The 17617-nt window shown below is 44.0% G+C and overlaps 2 protein-coding genes across 2 annotated transcripts in view; one reads left to right on the top strand and one right to left on the bottom strand.

Moving 5' to 3' along the window:
- Nucleotides 1–10936, top strand: part of SCFD2 (sec1 family domain containing 2) — a 186609-nt gene extending 175673 nt beyond the window's left edge. The window contains exons 8-9 of the mRNA XM_064710389.1: nt 5140–5259; nt 9265–10936. Of these exons, the coding sequence (XP_064566459.1) occupies nt 5140–5259; nt 9265–9357 (213 nt within the window). The 3' untranslated portion in view covers nt 9358–10936. The remainder of the gene's footprint in view (nt 1–5139; nt 5260–9264) is intronic.
- Nucleotides 10937–12365: 1429 nt separating this feature from the next.
- RASL11B (RAS like family 11 member B) lies at nt 12366–16267 on the bottom strand. Its single transcript, XM_064710388.1, has 4 exons — nt 16094–16267; nt 15953–16009; nt 14782–14858; nt 12366–13946 (listed from the first exon to the last, which is right to left on the bottom strand). Exons 1-4 carry the CDS (start codon nt 16215–16217, stop codon nt 13479–13481), a joined length of 726 nt encoding a protein of 241 aa, XP_064566458.1. The 5' UTR covers nt 16218–16267; the 3' UTR covers nt 12366–13478.
- Nucleotides 16268–17617: the final 1350 nt, after the last annotated feature.

Genomic DNA, 17617 nt, shown 5'->3' with positions numbered 1-17617 from the left:
GCAGAATTTAAGGGGATAAGGTATGGGGAGTTAAATTCTCGAAGGGGAGCTGGGAATAGCTTAAGGCATCACATTTCAAGTACAGCGCAGACAGATAGCACCTGCTGAATTAAACAAGAGGAATGGAGCAGACTGAACATCTAAATAAGGGTCATGGTGGACACCAAAATAAGTATGATATATCTGAGAAGAGACAGTGTGGCTTTGCTAAAGGGAAGTCCTGACTCACATGGCTTTTAGAGCTCTTCAGAGACACCCAACAAACAAATTGATAAGTGAGTGTCAGTTCCTGTTACCTACCTGGCATTCCAAAAGGCATTCCACATGGCACCTCATCAAAGGACTTTAAGGACACTCAGCAGCTTTGAGATAGGAGAGAAGTAAGTATGAGCAATCTGGTCTCACAGGGGATGAAGGAGGAGCTCCAAATTCATTACCTTGTCTATAATTTGGTATGGTGCAAGTTGTACCATAGGGGAAGGAAGGAAGCCTGTAAGTTAGAAATTTCTTTGTGGATCCTCTTAGCATGTTTTAAGACAGTCATTCTACAAGAATTTACTCTGCCTTACAAATTAGCTCATGCTAAGTGTCGGCTAAATATTTACAGAGTTGAAGTGTGGAGTAGCCAGCGTGTTGTACATTCAGCCTTGTTTTACTGCACATCCTGAATTCTCCATTGAAAACAACCCTGAATTCACACCAAACCACATCAGTAGTATGGTTATGAGTACAGTACATTTCAATATTGTGCCCAGTGTTTTTCCTTTAGTTTTACCACCACCACCCCTCCACATAGAAGAGACATCAGCAAACTGTGTGGGGCAGTGGACACAGGTTGCAGCAAGGGAAATTCCAGTTGAATAAAGGAAAAAAATTCTAACAGGAAGAGTGATTAAATCCAGAGAATTCTCCCTCTCTGAGATATTCAAATGTTGGCCAAACAAAGCCCTGAGCAACTTGATATAATTTTGAAGTTGGCCATGCTTTGGGCAGGGAAGTGGACTAGATGAGATACAAGGCTCCTTCCAATTTGATTCTGTGATTCTATGGTAATAGAATTTTATTTTTTCCTTTGTGAAAATTCCTGCTAGACCTGCATTTAAAGTCAGGTGACAAAAATAGTTTTGACTGTTGTGTTGGTACTGTTCTAGAACCCAGCATCAGAATAAACACGTTATTTTTCTGTTGTTTCAAATAAAGCTAGTATTGACCACATAATCAAGTAAGCCTAAAATCCAGTGCTTGTTCTCAGGAATCTGTTTCCACAGTTGAAATAGATTTCCAAGATACATTCAGTTAGGTTCCTAAATTGAAATTCTCAGTTCTTCAAAGCTAATAATAAAGCCCTAAGACAACAGAAGATATGTATAGAAAAAGTGACCCAATATATCTCCATTCTTATGTAAGAACTGAAAAATTTATGCCAACACTCCAATAATAATAGTTTAAAACACATTCCACTATCAAACAAAGTAACCAGGCTGTTACAACCAAGTAATTTTTTAATTATTGGTTTCATTTACCAGTCATTTTCACAATGCTATTGATTTCATTGTATTTGTTTATTGCAGAATTTTTAAGCACAAATGTAGGTCATTCTTTAAATGGAAAAAATAAGAATATAAGGACTTCAGAAGGCCTAAATGGTTAGATGGAGACATTGACACCTTTAACTAGTTTGAGGACTAATCTGTCCTTTTAGAAGGGATGGGTGGGTGTGTGTGTGAAAGAGAGAGAGACACAGGTAATTATGGCAATATGTACCTGTAAGTGCATCTTTCCTGGTAAGACAAATATCTTACTATAAGGAATATTTAAGAGATGAGCAAGTGAACTTTGTGTAGGGTAAACATTTCATAGGCATCATCATGTACTTCACATTTCATAGGCATCATTATATACTTCACAAATATGTGTCCATGCTTGCTCCCGTAGTTTGTAGCCTGGCTTGCTGGCATGTGCTCAATTGTTGCATGAATGAGTGTCTGACCAGCCTGTATTTCTGACACAATCACACCATCAGCACAGTAATTATTCTGTGAGCTTCCTTATTTTTGTTTCTTTCTCAATGCCTGAATACCAATGCCAACTCACATAAAAACACTTTGCTGATTGCCTCAGGTGTGTTAGTTCAGGACAGACTTTTAAAGACATCTCTCATCCAGAAGTTGTTTGTCTGGCAAATATGTTTGTTTTGAAGCTAAGGGATGGTGAAGGAAAAAAGCCTCCCTGCTTCAAGGACTCCTGTTTTGACTACTGCTCTAGATGACATGTTTTGTGATCATCTGAGCTTGCTATCATTGATACCCACTGCCCTACACAGCAGCCTACTTTCTGGTGATTGACATGTTTTCCTTTTTCCAGTTATTGAGCTAAATTAATTGGTTTCTGGTTGGTCACAAATACCAGAATCATCAGTGGTGCTGTTTTTGTTGGGTGAGTTACAGAACAATAATGATTGTTTTTGCTGACTTTCCTCAGAAAAAAAACTGTGTTTTGTGAGCTGCCATGAGCCATGAGAAAACTGTCCTCTAATGCCTTCCAGTTTCAGTTTTAGAGTTTTCCTGACCACTGCTACCCTGTTTTACCACCTCCTCCTCCTCCTCTCTCTCTCCTTCACACAGACACATGCACCAGCAAAGAGCCCTCTGACCACCAGCATCCTGAGCACACCCTGGATGGTGAGCTTAGAGCTGGGGAGAAGGCCCTGGTGTCCTACTGGGACACCCTGCTGGCTCAGGGCACCATCCCCCTTCCTTTGGACTCTTTCATGTCAACATAATGGTTTTGAGGGTTTTTTTAATTGTCTGAGACAGCTCTCTGATTTTTTTTTAATATATGGCATTTTGAATTGAAAGTGAATTTCTCTCAGGGATTTTGGCAAAATTCAGATTTCACAGAGGCAGTGGAAATGTCCCAAATGAACTGAACTATAGAAGGATCCCAGAAGATACACATTGCTTTTGTTGCAATCCATTTCAGTTCTTCTCTATCACTGGAATGAGTTGTGTTCAGCTACATGCAGCCAGTTCCTTCAAAAGAGAGAGTCTTGGGTGGTTGTATTATCAAACAAGAAAAAAAATAAATTGGCAGAAACTTGCATTCTTAACCAAATATTTTGTACCCAAAGTACTGTCCTCCTTCAAAACACTTACACATAGCATAACAAAATTACAGATTCCAAGACCTTTTCATTTCTGTTTTAATTTAATTTAGAGCTTGCATGCCTAATAGCATTTTTAATACGCATTTCTGGAATTTGTGGTTTGAACTTTAGTCTTCTGAAAAATAGTAAGTTTTATATAGGCACCATGTGTTTGGATCTAGGTTTATTTTGACTGAAGGAAATGATTTGTTAAGACATTTTCTCTTTAGCATAACCCTGAAAGCTCATGATTTCCAATTCTTATACTGGGTGTCCTTTGTATGCCCAATGTTCTGCATGCATGTTTATTATGAGTTTGTTTTTGCTAGGAAAGATTTTAGGAATCATAGAATCCCAGAATCACAGAATATTGTGAGTTGGAAGGAACCCAGAAGGATGATAGAATCCAGCTCCTAGCCCTGCACAACACCATTCCCAAGTATCACACCATGTGCCCAAGTGCATTATCCAGGCAGGTGAGGTGCTGGGACCACTCTCCTGTTCCAATGCCCTGGAATTGTGGTATATATGCTATCAACAAAGTCAGAGAGCAAGAGAATAAACACCCATATTTATATTTATGCAAATACTCAGCTAACTAATACATCTGTCTAAGGCAGTTGTACTAGTTTTAAAGGCTCAGGAATTCAAGAGCTCCTTGCCCTGGGGAGCAGCATTGAATAGGGAACCAGCCCCATGTAATCAAAGCCAGCTAGCCTGGAGAGAGAGCATCTCCCTGTGCTGGCTTCAAGGAAGAGTCCTTGCTGAAGGTTACCAGGCATAAAGCCTGTCAGACCTGCAGGATGAAAAAGAGCCAAAATACTAAATATAGGAAAGCCACAATAAGGAAAAGAAGAGGAGCTGTACCCCCAGGATCTGGAGCCACAAGGATCAAAGCAAGCTGCTGTGGTGGGGAAAGCAAAGGAGCCCTGCTCTGCCCAAACATGGGCTGACACCATTTTCACTCTGTCAAGTGAATGCTGTTAAAAGCCTACGCTCACACAAGGAGAGGAGGCAGAGAGTCTAAAAAGGAATTAAACTATTTTGCCACTTTTCTGAACTGAACATTTGGAGTGTTTCATGCTCCAGGATTATGTGACAAGAGCAATTGCATGGGCTCTGTTGACATCCCTCCCAAAGACTGGATCAAGGTAGTGTCAGGGGAGTGTGTTTTCTCAAGAAGGAAACAGTTTGCTAGGAAACAGCAAAGTTATCAAACTTCTAGAAGTGGCTAAGAGGAAATTGATGTAAAGCATCATCTTCACATTTAAAATTAAAATACATATTTAAAATTAATTAAAGCATCACCTTCACATTTAAAATTAATTATGAGGTCTTAACTGAAGTGGAATATTTGTGCCATTTTAAAGATAATTGAGGAAAAATGAAACAAGTATTTTCTTGGAGCTAAAGGTACTCATAGAAGCATTGAAAACTCTGAATTGAAACAAGCTGTAAACTGATTTTATACTTCAATGGACCTTATTTATTTTTATTGGATGAATTGTAAAAGATTATTCACTGCACTGGTGAAAACACATTGCATAAAATTCCTTTCCATGTTGACCTCACCCAGGGATTCTAGCATGTTTGGGCCGGACTCCTTGCTTCTGCTGGGTAGTAATTTACCCCTCATTCCCTAAAGTCTCCTGTGTATGTGTATCCAAAGTAAACATCCACCCAAGTACTCTCCTCCCTCTCTGGGAAAGGGAGGAAAGTAATGAAGAAGGAATGGAGGGAGAAACCCTGAGACTTCAGGAGAAACTCCCATAGGTTTCAGGGGAGTCCATGGAGACGTTATTTCCCTGGAAACAGCTAATTAGTTCTAACTGGGCATCATCCCCATAGATTTCCCTCTCCGCTGCTACAGCATTCCATGAATATTTCTTTCTGAGCATCCTCTTTGGTCTTCCTCTAGCCACTTAGGGAGCTGATCACTCGCTGGATGGACCTGGATGAAGTGAGTACAAATAATGCTTTTCTTCATTTTCCAGGTGAATCGCCCTCACCCTGGTGATCATCCTCTTCTGATCATCTTTATGGTGGGAGGAGTGTCAGTCTCCGAGGTCAAAATGGTGAAGGATTTGGTAGCAACACGCAAACCTGGTACCCAGGTACAAACGGCTCTAAGCATACAGTTCCTGTCCAAACAAAAACTAAGAAAATTCATCAAATAGTGTTCCCTGTAGCACTGGTACCAAACCTACAGAAAGCCACAGCCATATGGGCAGGAATCATGCTGGGATTTTGCTGTGAAACATCTGTAGGCAACAAGTATTCAGGCACCAAGGGTTTCTTTTTTCGCATTATAGTCAGCAACAAAAGTTCAAACTCAGGTTGGAGAGTTCAGAACAGACTAGCATTAATTTGAAGTAGCTTCCATCGTGTCTCAAGAGATTAGTTTCTTTGTATTCTTTATAAACAGAAACATTTGCTGTCCAAAAAGCTACAGGGTCCCTGGTCATCCATCTACGGGACATAGTGCAGGGATACTCAGGAGCCTGGGTACCACCTAGTGAGTTACCAGTGGTAATCCTGCAGGCGTGCCAATTAGCAGTGGTGAGGAGCCAAATAAATTAACCTGGATACAGCTGTACTCTTCTTGTGTCTGGCCAGCTGTCTCTGATAGCTGACCACTAGACCTTAAGTAGCCTGAAGCAGGTTATGTGCAGAAAGCCCCAAGTCTCTGCACCCCTCGAATGTGCAGTTGGACTCCTGGAAGGGATGGTTCCCACAGTGAGCCTTCAGTAATGTCCATGTGGCTGATCTTTGCCTCATCCGCTCTCTGGCAGCAGAACTTGATTACAGTAACTGTCATTGGAATGGAGGAGGGAGAGGAGGAGGATGGGTGAGCTCTGGGGGCACCTGAGGTGTTAAAAATCATCATTAATTGTGGAGGACCAAGCAGGTGTCTGTTGAGTACTGCAGACACACAGGGCAATACAAAGACTCCAAAGTGCTGTGTAACCAGCTGCATCATAAACATAACTCTGGTTTCCAGGGCGGCTGGCAAACATCTTGTTTTCAAATCCTGTGGAAGGCAATTTTGATTATTGAGAAATCATTAGTAAAATGGAGCCAACCACAGGCAAAGCAGCCCCTCAGTCTGACATGTTGCTTCCATGTTTCAGTTGTCTTTGCAAGGCAGTCTCAAGCAGTATTTTGTAAGATGGAGTACCATTTTAGCAAGTTTCTTAGAATCTGATAGCACCTTTCTTCCCCATTAGTCTGCTGCTAATCTCCTCTAAATAGCAAATTATATTTTCCTTCGTGGAGGGGAGTTGAGTTGTGACACACTGATGGACAAGTTAATCCACACACAAAATGTATTAAGACACCCTGAAAGATAAACAGAGGGTTAACATCTGAGTGGGTTGGGAACTATGCAGGGAGATTTTCAACTAGCTTTCTAGAGGGACTTAAGGCTTGACAGTGGTGACATGGGATCTGGTGTTGCTTTGCTTTGGCTTAACCCTGGCAGCAGGTCACCCTCTGAGGCAGATTCCTAAAGCATTTTAAGCTTTTGCTGCATCTTTCCCTTTATCCAACTGTGCTGTGTTAGAGGTGAAAGAACTTTGGGGGAGAGGAGGGAGAAGGAAGAGAAAGAAAAAACTAAGCAGTTGTGCAAATCTCTCACAAAAAAAAAGTTTGTAAATTTGTTGGCTTTACCTGGATTTCTGCACTATAGTTGTGAATATACAGCACCTGTTTAGGATTACTTTCTTTTCAAAAAGCCAGGCATTTATCTAACTCAAGCCAGGATTTAACAGAGCCTTTTTGTGCTGTTCAGGCAGTCAGGTTCAGGCTTCAGGGAAACACTGGCCTTCCAAGTCCATTCCAGTCAAACAAAGCACTAACATTTATACTAATTACTGGCTCTTGGGAAACTGGAGAAATGTGTAAGTACAAAAATTGAGTAAAGGAATTGAAGAAAAACTGACAGGATGCACTGATTACTTCAGCAACTGTTTGGAGTTGAAGCAAATGACATTTAAATGTGGAATAAGAGACACATGTTTCCATCCACAGAACTATTCTGCATCTGAATCTGAATGACAATTTTATTTCTCATGGAGAAGCACAAAGAAATACAGTGTTTCCTATGCACCATTTGGTTTTGAATGGTGGTAAATAGCTCCCCATAACTAGTGAGAAGTATCCTATTTTTTAAGGAAGAAATTACTTCTCTTTTTCTGCTTATCAGGAGAGTAATAAAGGGGAAATAGCATGAGAGAATGTTTCTCAATCCCTTCTCCCAACATACAACCAACATGTTTCTCCCTCCCTTCTCCCAACATTACAATGTGGTCGTGGCTGAGGCCAGCAGACTGATAAACTTTCAGATGCCCCTTTAGATGCTAGCTCCATCCTTCCCTACCTTCAGGTGTGCTGGGGGGAAACTTCCCATTGGAGTTCAGTGGGTCAGGATGGGGGCTCCTGGCTCTTCCACCTTGGCTGCCACTAGGAGGGGAGAGCCCTTCAGGTGAAGGGTGAAAGGCAGGCATGGGGTATGGAACAAGGAGAAAGGCTGCAAAGGACTGTCCTGAAGAGAGCTGCCTGCAGAAGAGATGGACATTACTTATCTGGGCAATTCTCCTCTGTAAAAATGAAAGAACAAACATTCACATTTATCCCCCTCAACAAGCCCTTGGAAACACTGGAGGGAAAGAAGTCCTGCTGTATTCAAGCATCTTTTCTGAGACATTAAAGTTGGAGATCTCATTTTTCACTCTGGGCTTGCTATTTGTTGCACAAATCTCCTGAGGATTCAGTAGTAGGACTCCAAGAAGAAATTGCTTTTATCTGTCGGTGGTTATTGTTGATGTTTGGCTTGTACACTAGAAAAACTTTAGTAACATGTCCCTTCATGTTTTTCAGAGTTAAAGCTGCAGGATAACAAGATGAGCACATACTGTACTATAGTCTGATTCTCATGTAACATAAGTAAGACAGTGTCAGCCTTTGGCATCTGCAAGTTACAGAGACTTTTTCAGGCTTATGAAGGAAGAGATAATCAGTGTCAGTTTGCTGCAGATTGTGTGGGAGGACAAGGGAAGAGGAGAAGTGAGGGGGAGGCTATCACCAATACAGAAGGGATCTTTTCAGTATCTGAAGTGAAAAGATGAAAGAAAGAGCAACAAAAAAAGTTTAAATGCAGCATTACCACATACTTAAGCTACATGATGGACAGCACAAGGCATTTGATAGCTGCTGCAGTAGATGGACACACATACTCTGTTGATGTTTGTGCTTCCTCTCCTTAGTTTTGCGCTGAAGAAGCAAATTCATTTTCAAGTGAGCTAGAATGATTAAATCTGCCCCCAGATCCCAGCCTGCAATCCTGACCCTATGGACACTGCTAAACTAGGGGCTCAGTAAGAGCAGTGTCCTATGATTTCAACCCTGGCTTCGCTCCTCCGAGCAAGAGTGTACACACTCACTCCTGGATGATAGCTTTGCTCTGCAGAGAAGCCTTCACACCACATAATTACATGCTGGTTTTCACTCAGGGAAAACAGATACCTGCACCTGGCAGCATGTCTGTCATGGCTGTAGTGAGCAATGTTTTCATTCATCAGACCCATCTGGGATTAAAAACTGGAAGAAACCAAAGTGATAACATCTGAATGTGCTCAAGGTTGAGCCTGATGCGCAGAACAGCCTGTGCCTGGTCTGAAAAAATGGTTTGGAACCGAGAGTCTGGCTTCCTGCAGCAGGCACTTCTGTGCTGCTCACCTTACCTTCAACTGAGAGGAAACAGGCATCACTCAGATCTGTGCTGTAGGAGAGGAAACCGCAGCTTCATCAGCTGGTGCCTCACAGTAAATGCACTGGCAGTCACAATAAATCACCAGGTAAAATGTGGGTAGAAATGTGTCAAAGCACACATTCATTAAGCATACAATGCTAGCAGTCATTATGCTCCTTAAAGAGATTTAACTGCAGTTATTAGCCAGCAGACAGTTTTGCTGGACAAGGTACATTGCTCTATCAGTAAACACCAGAGGCAGCCAGCCTGCCTAGAGCTGGGTAAAGCAAACAGTTACTGTCTATGGCTCATTAGTACTGTCTCAATCCCTTTCAGCTTGACTTGTTGCTTCTTGTTCCCCTTCTTTCAGGTAATTGTGCTCTCCTCTGTGCTCCTGACACCACACAGTGCTGTGGAGCTCTTGTTTGCATCAGACCGTCTCCAGCCTGATGCTCGCATCTGACGGGGGAGGCTGTGGAGAAGATGAGTGCCTTGCCTGGAAACATCAAATCTCTGCTCTGTCACTCTTCTCAAGAGCCCTCGAAAAACTGATGTGTCAACTGCTGCAATTACAGCTGCAGGTGAAACAGCAGGGTATCTGGCTGCAAGGGAACACCTGCAGCTCATGGGCAGCTCTTCAGAATGGTCCATTTGTCCAACAACCAACCTCCCCTCCCTGACGATAGCACTGCGCAGTGCTGAATCACTCCCAGCCTCGCTCAGCATGGTGAGGGTGATTGTTTGTAATCATTCCCAAGCAAAGGAGCAGCTGAGAACCAGGTGATGCACCATTTGCACTCCCCACCAGTACCGTTTTTCCTGATGGTTTTGCTGGGCTTGCTGGTGGGAAATGCTGCTGAGAGAGTGAGAGGTTAGCAAAATCCACCCTCTGTCATGCTACCTTGCAAGATGTGTGCCTTATACAATGTTAACAGCATCTACTCGCACTTTGTTCCTCACTCCAGAGAGATCATGGAACAGAGCCCTGATCTGGCTGGCACACAGCTTCCAGCCTGGCCATGCTCTCTCAGCAGGACTGTTGGAGGCAGGGAAGCAGAGCCAGACTCAAGGGCTGGGTTACATGGCTGCTTCTCTCTCAGCCTTCAGTTTCCTGCTCTAGTTTCTCCACCCACAGTCCCAGAAGAAAAGACAGTTTCTGATGGCACACATCTCTGTAGATTTATGCAGGAGGCCATATGGGCTGTGATGGTTTGATGATAACCCCAAAAGAATCCTCCCCTCACATGCATTTAAAAAAGAAGGAACAAAAAAAATTTTAAAAAGGGCATGATCCCATTTTCAAGAGGCCACAGCACAGATTCTTTCTTGAGCTAGATTTCTGAACAGCTTGATTAGAAAACAGCTTTTATTTTTAATTTATGATCATGAAATAGCTGCAATCAAATTCAGTTATGTAACTTTTCTTTATAAAATTTTGCTACAATCTGTGATGAAAGAGCAGCAGCCAATAGAGAATTGCATATAGCACCCAGATTTCTGAATTGCAACATAAAATGGTGGAGCTCTAAAGCTGCATCCTCTTACTTCATCCAAGTAATGCTACAACTACATCTTACACTGAGATGAGAATGTGAAATTAAGTGACATTCACTCTATCACAGCATTCTTTATTATGCTAGAGTAGAATAAATGGGAAGTAGTTTTTTAAATTTTGTTCACTAGCTAGCATTAGTTCTCCTAAATGTTTATGGTCTTCAGAAAAGGGTGCATTTTGGTTTAAATTCAATTTTGAGTGGCTGGAAGTAAACAATGGACTGATTATAAAGCACAGACAATGTCTCCTCTATGGAAGAGAAATTTATAAGAATGACTATAGAATGGAACTTTGTGCTAGAAAAAATGAGAAATGCTATGATTGCAATATTAAAAGCTCAAGGAATAGTTTGAATAGAGCAACTGGCAAGCAAGTAGTTGGTCTCTTGGTTTTTCTGTCATTCTGTACTGTTCAATCTTTCTTAGAATATGGTTGTTTCATAAATTCTGTAATCAATAAAGCAATGCTCTCACAATGCCAAACCTAATCTGCCTTCTCCTTTTCTCCTAGTATGCAGAGCTACACATGCCAGAAGTGCATATTCCTGCAATCCCTTTTACTTTTGCATTATTTGATTGTCCCTAGGAATCTAGACCGTCTGTCTTGGTCCTAGAACATTTCCTAAACTCAGCTCATAGCAGAAAGGCTTGTCTGTGTTCAGTGCCATTGCTGAGCTCAGGTACTCACACCTCTGAGATGCTGCTGCTTTCCTGAGCTGCTGGAGGCTGCTGGTTGTGGTCTTCACCCCCTCACCTGTCTTTCATCAAATGCCCTCAGGTCTCTGACTTGGCCATCTACTGTATGGAGGAGGCAGGGCTGAGTCTGAGCAGACACCAGTGATCTTGCACTTCCTCTGGCTCAAGCAGAGACAGACACCAGCTTCCCAGCCCACACACACTTTGGAGGAATCTTCTCAGCCCATGGGGCCACAGCTGTGGTAATTGATGCTGCTTATGGACCAAAAGTACAGTGGAGACTTTCCAGTGGCCCTAGTGCAATAGTAAGCTTATTTATTTGTAGGAGATAGCTGTAGCAGCTACAGGGACCCTGTGCTGGGGGAAAAGGTGAAGGATGAGGGATCTCCTGCCAGTCCCACATGAGTAGAAACAGTACAGAAGAAAGTTGAATGGGCAGGTGCAAGACCATAGCAAAGAGTGTCTGAGTCCTCTGCCTGCAACACCAAGCAATACTCAGAAGGCAAAAAGAGGAGAAAACATAAAGCTACTCTTGGGAAATTGATTTACTTCTCTATTAATAAGCTAAGCACTATTTGGTATAAGCTCAGTTTTGTTTGCAACGCCAACCCTAAATCACTTGGCTAGTAACTCGTGGTCCAAAAGATTATCGTCAGGGGCCCTGCCAGAGTTTCCCTGCATCCCTGCAGCTGTGTGCTAACAAGGTGAGCCTGTATGGCCATCAGCCTAGTACCAGCACAAACATGCCCCTCAGGCAGGCTTTTAGTAAAGCTACTTTAAACATGAAAAGATAGTTGAAGACTTGCAATTTGATTAAGGTCTTCACAGTGATATAGCTCAAAACATAAATTTTTGTAAAGAAAGTGGCAGTCATATAGAGTTAATGTTCTTACAGGTTTTGACCTACCTCACACTATTCCCTTCTCACTAAAGACCAAAGTATTTTTGACAAGTGGAAATGAAGAATCCCATTTTAATTTGAAAGGTCTCTGCCTTATTCAGTTCCTCTCCTACAGGAATTTCTTAAAAGGAAGTTGTAAAGCATTTGTGAGAGCAAAACCCCTGTGGTTTATGCTAATAAAGCAACAGCATAGGCAGGAAAGGACACCTTGCATTTTCTGCAGGGTATGTTAACTACCTTAAGAAAGCTATTACTTTGTCTCAGCATTTCACTGGTTGTTACTCCTTGTTTCTCACCCCCAAAGAACACACGAGGAAACATGCAATTCAAAAATTTAATGTTGTACCAGGCAGTAAGAATGAAAAGTCCACTCCCTAGGAGGAGTAACTGTACACAAAATAAATAAGTTACAGTTTAAACAAAAGCACGACTGGCTTTTTAAAGTGCATGTGTATAAGGCCCTTAGGCTCTGAACACCATTGGTTCAATATTAAAAAGAATTAAGTATTTATATAAAATCTGCCATATGTTTAAGAAGGAAGAGGGTCTGGCTCAGCTCAGAACAAGCCATCAGCTTCATTGCCTGGAGCCAGCCATGCTTCACACCTTTTGTTCTTTTTGCACCTACTGCACACGGGAGAGAGAGAGAGAGAAAAAAGGATGTCTTAGAATGGCATCTGTATTAGACTATCACTCCACACACATTCCTCAGAAGCTCCATGTTGGATCATTTAGTCTGGAAAGTACTTTTTTAAGACAGTAAAAGTTGTTTGCAATTAGATATGTTTACACCCTGTAGACAATAGCTTTGCATACAAAGAGTAAGGTCAAGTTGTCAGCAATAACATGGCTAGTAAAAAAAAAAGACCATTGTTTACAGTCTTGATGTTCAGTCCTGTCCACTTATTTTACACTTATTTTTACAGAACCATTTGATGTTTGCTTATTTGTTTTGAAATACACAGAACAAAACCAGTTCTACTGTGCAATAAAATTAAACAGTTGCATCATGCTGTCCTTCATCCATGTGAGAAGAAAACTCAAGTGGTTACTTCTGAGCAGGGACCTGCAGTTCAGGGCACTTCCCTGCTCAAGTTGAGTTACAGCAAAAAAGTTGTTTCTGCACAAATGAAAGCCAAATCTGTCCAACTGGGGAAAAGGCAAATGGTTTCATTTACTGAAAAGGTCCCTTTCCAAATGAAAATATCTGTTCAGCAAGTTGCAAAGTATAACTTTTTCAGGTGGTTTTATTTTTTCCCCTTTTCTAAGCTGATACTGTTCTTTTTTTAAGCAACTGCTTAAAGACTTCTACCATGCAAAAGGCTACTCAAACCATCCTCCTTTCACAATATCTTGGATTCTACATGTGCCAATGTTAAACACCCCAGGTTTCAATCTCAAGCTAAACATTGGGTAGACCAAGGGCTGTGCTGTCAAACAGAAGTGACAGTCCTCACTTTGGCAGACAAAGCTTGCTTAAACCTTCTCTTCAGATCCTGCATGTTGGGTGATTTTGGCCGTGGAATAAGAGAGGTTCTCCTCCTCTCAGGGGTGCTGGTTATTTGCTGTTTATTGACTTCTTTACAGAGGAGATGGAAGGCATTGAAGACGTTATTATAGTTTTCACTGACAGATACTTCATAGAAAGTACAGCCCAGCATATTGGCCAGCTGAAGTCCCTGCTGAGGCTCCACCTCTTTGATATGCAAGAGATCAGCTTTGTTTGCCACAATGACGACAGGGAGCAGGTTCCCTGGGTGCAGCTGTCGAACATGATGGTAAAGGTGACTGAGTAGTTCAAAGCTCTTATAGTCAGTGATGGAGAAGACAATCACCAGGGCATCTGCCCAGCGAATGCATCTGTTCAGCTGCTCATTACAATCCAGACTGTGTTCATGGATCTGAAAAATGAATAGTCTCAAATTAGATAGCTGAAGTCACAAAAGATTAAAGAAACCTGTCTTCAGGACTCTGTAAAGCCAAATAGCATTTTACAGCTTCAGACATATATTTGGATTTCACATGGTAAGTATGAACTTAATCTGAGCATAGCGAGTAAATGCAGATGTTGATTCAGCTGCAAAAAGCTGGAATTTAACACTGGAGTTTGCTATACTCAAATGGAAAATTGACCTGAGTAGTTCTGCATGCAGAGAAAGACTTTGTAGTTCCACAGAATGGGAAATTAACTGGCTAGACAGTAAGTCTGGGGAAGCAAAGATATGAGCTGGAAGCATTTAGACCTGGAGTGTTGCCCAGTTCAAAAAGGCAACAGTCCAGCATTACTCAGGTCTATACATTTAAAACTTCAGCCTGTGACACACTAATGAGCACAGCCACAATGTAGCAGACTTCACTCTGCCATACACATTTATGAAGCTTGTTGGGCAGTGGTCATGACATTTATTTTCTCATATACCATCTTTCACATATACCACTTTGAATTGTTTCTGGATTTGTGCCTAATGTTCCCAATATACAGGAACAAGGCACTTCAGTAATTCAGCCACTCAGAAGTAACGGGCTTCCAATGCACAAATGATTCATTGAAACAGTCTCTCAACAGCTGGCTTGACTGGTTCAAACACAAGTTACGACCTCTCCCACAAGGAACACCAAACTCTGAAACACGCAGCAAAACGTTTTAAAGAAAGACCACAACAAGATGCTGCACAGAGGGATGCAAGCGCACAAACATTTAGAGCTACTCTGGTAGCATGGTTGCATCTAGCTCACCTGAACTCCTGGAGTATCTTGCACTTGGATAGCCAACATCTCTCCATCTACCTGGATGTGCCTGCTGTAGAGATTACCTGACAAGAACACCAACAGGTTCACAGGTACAGTCACCACTCTATAGACAAATGTTACTTCTGCTACCCATTGGTTGTGTAGGGAAAGTCATATCACCCCTCATGAAGCAAGAAACTAGTGCTATAAGCTTTTTGGGTGTTAACAATATTTATTGCTAGAAACCTGGGATTTAATGATGAATTTGCTTGTATTGAAGCTGGGCATCAAATGGTAGGCAACCTGGAACTTTTAACACTCTTAAAGACTGTCTTATCTTGAATGATAAAGGTAAGAGTGCAAAACAACTCTATTTCATTCCACAGAAAAGCAGTTTTCTTGTCATTTAGTATTTCCATCATTTAATGAAGCTCCCCTTTTAAAGTTTTCTTCCAAATTTGCCCTAAACCAAGACAAATACATTTTTGGCTCCCTGTTAGGTGGCCTGTAAGATTTTCTGGGTTGGTTGTTGTTTGGCTTTTTCAAGTAATTTCCTCAACAGAAAGCTGTCTATTTTACACGGGCATTAGTTCAGACTCTGCACTGTACTCACTGAATGAGGTATGTCACATCACCTCTCCATTTTCCCCTTTATGACCGGCTCTGCCTAGCCCATGCAGCTGCTGGCACTCAGTTTGCAGAGAACAATACAGCAGAAGGTTTACAGAATGTTTTCTGCTTTTAGCTAAAAGACTCCTTCAAAAAAGAGGTACTTCCACCACATCAAGCAAATTCTGCCCGAGACCTGCAGTACAACCCATCCCTAGATCTGCTGCCACCACAAACCGCATGTGGCTGTGCCTGGCGTGCCCCTTTCCGAGGGCTGCGAGCAGAGCGGGCAGGGAAGGGGCTATCAGGGCTCCAGCAGCCGCGGAACCCCGGGGATCAGGGTCGCTGCCAGCCCCGGGCGAAGGAGCGAGCTCTGCCCGCCCCACCTGTGCCCGGCTCAGCGCTGGGGCCCCGCTCTCCCTCAGGGCTCGCCCCCCCAGCCCAGGCAGCCTCAGGGGAGGCCCCCACCGGCAGCACAGCGGCCGGGGCCGCGCTCCGCCGCCCCGCGGTGCCCCCGCCCGACCCCGTCCCGGCGGGAAGGGACAAAGCCTCGCCGCCGCCCGCCTACCTGCGTTCCGCTCGTAGTCGCCGATGAACCGCCGGGTGAGGAACCGCACCACGAGCGCTGCGGGCAGGCACAGACAGGCACCATTAGCCGCGCTCCGCCGCCGCCAGCCCCCCGCCCGCCCGGCCCGGCGCTGCCCCTCACCTGTCTTGCCCACGCCGCTGCCCCCCACCACCGCGATCTTGACGAGGCGGGGCCGGGCGGTGGCGGGGCCGTCGCCGCCGGGCGCGCACTCGGCGATGGTGCACATGCTCTGCGTCAGGCGCATCCCGGCCGCCACCCGCGCCCGAGCTGCCGTCGCCGAGACCCCGGCCCTTTTCTCGCCCCCGCGTCCCGCCCCGGGCCCTGGCGGCCACTCAGAGCGCCCGAGCACCGCCCCGAAACACCCCTGAAACACGCCCCGAAACACCCCCGAAACACGCCCCGAAATACGCCCCGAAACACGCCCCGACTGCGCTCGGCCTGTGCCGGGCAGCGTGAGCGGCTGCGGGGGGCGCGGCGGACCCCGCGCCTCGGGTGGGGAAGGATGTGGGAAGTGGGGAGGTTGTGTCTGTGTGTGACCTCCCCGCTCTTCGGGAGTCAAACGCCCGCAGCATCCTGACGGCGACGGATCGAGCGTTTCCGAAGATCTCTGCTCCCAAAATCCCGCCAGGCTGACCGAAACGCGCACGGCGTCCATAAAGGCTCAGCCACCCGGCTGGTGCCCCGGCTGGCGGCTGCATCGGCCCTGCGGGTGTCAGTATGGGTCACACACCTAACCCTGCCGCCCCACACCTCCCGATGCCTTGCCTTGCCCTGCCCTGCCCTGCCTTGCCCTGCCCTGCCCTGCCCTGCCCTGTGTTGCCCTGAGAGGTGCGAGCAGACTGTGAACCGCACCTGGGGCTGAGCAGTGCTGGGTACAAGAGAGAGGCTGCTGTCCTTGCCAGCCACCAGGCCAACAGCAGAGGTGATGGTGGGTTAGCTTTGTGGTTAGTGGGTGTATTGTAAGGCTACTATGGTCATAGCGGGAGGAAATTGTTTCAGAGGTGCATTTTGAAATAAATGGATGGGTAAAAAAGGTATTCTAAGTCAAAGGGGGAAAGGGCAAGAGACACAATTAGAAAGTAATCAACAAGGCTGAAGGACTCAAGGGTTTGAATGCAGAGAAAAGACTGGATTTTTTTATGCCAGTGCAGCAGAAATGAACTGGACATTGTACCTTGAGCAAAGGGAAAGGATCTCCTAGAAGATTATCTGGCATCTTTGTAATTAGGGCCATTGGAAATAGAAAACCTAAAGGTGAAAGTGAAGATAATCACTCTCCTAAGAAAGTGTTGTCTTCAAGATGAGGAAATGCAGAAGTTAAATAATGTCAGCTAGAAGTAGTTACCTCAACCAGGAAAAAAGAAACAGGGCAGTGCAGTCATGTGGTGAGAAGGGCATAGAGATTGAAGGAAGTCTGGCAATACTTAGAAAACCAAGAAGTATTTTGCTTCTAGTTTTAATAAAGATGGATGCAGAAGGAAGATGACTAATGGGAAGAAAGACATGGATAATTACTACAGTGGGGGAAAACAAACAATCTCATCCAGTGTGCAAACAGGCCAAGCATGTGGAGATGAGGGTGAAAGAAGCACAAACCTTCACTCTAGCACTCAAGTCATTCTGGAATACTTGCATTGAAGAAAG

The sequence above is a fragment of the Zonotrichia leucophrys genome, chromosome 4, assembly GCF_028769735.1.
Source record: "Zonotrichia leucophrys gambelii isolate GWCS_2022_RI chromosome 4, RI_Zleu_2.0, whole genome shotgun sequence".
Taxonomy (NCBI): Eukaryota; Metazoa; Chordata; class Aves; order Passeriformes; family Passerellidae; genus Zonotrichia; species Zonotrichia leucophrys.
The sequence above is the reverse complement of the archived record's forward strand: the minus strand, read 5'-3'. Positions and strand labels throughout refer to the sequence as shown.

Coding starts and splice junctions, on each gene's coding strand:
- RASL11B (XM_064710388.1), bottom strand. CDS start 16,217: ATGCGCCTGACGCAGAGCATGTGCACCATCGCCGAGTGCGCGCCCGGC. Junction 14,859..15,952: donor CGACTACGAGCGGAACGCAG/GTAGGCGGGCGG, acceptor TGTTCTTGTCAG/GTAATCTCTACAGCAGGCAC. Junction 13,947..14,781: donor AAGATACTCCAGGAGTTCAG/GTGAGCTAGATG, acceptor TTCATTTTTCAG/ATCCATGAACACAGTCTGGA.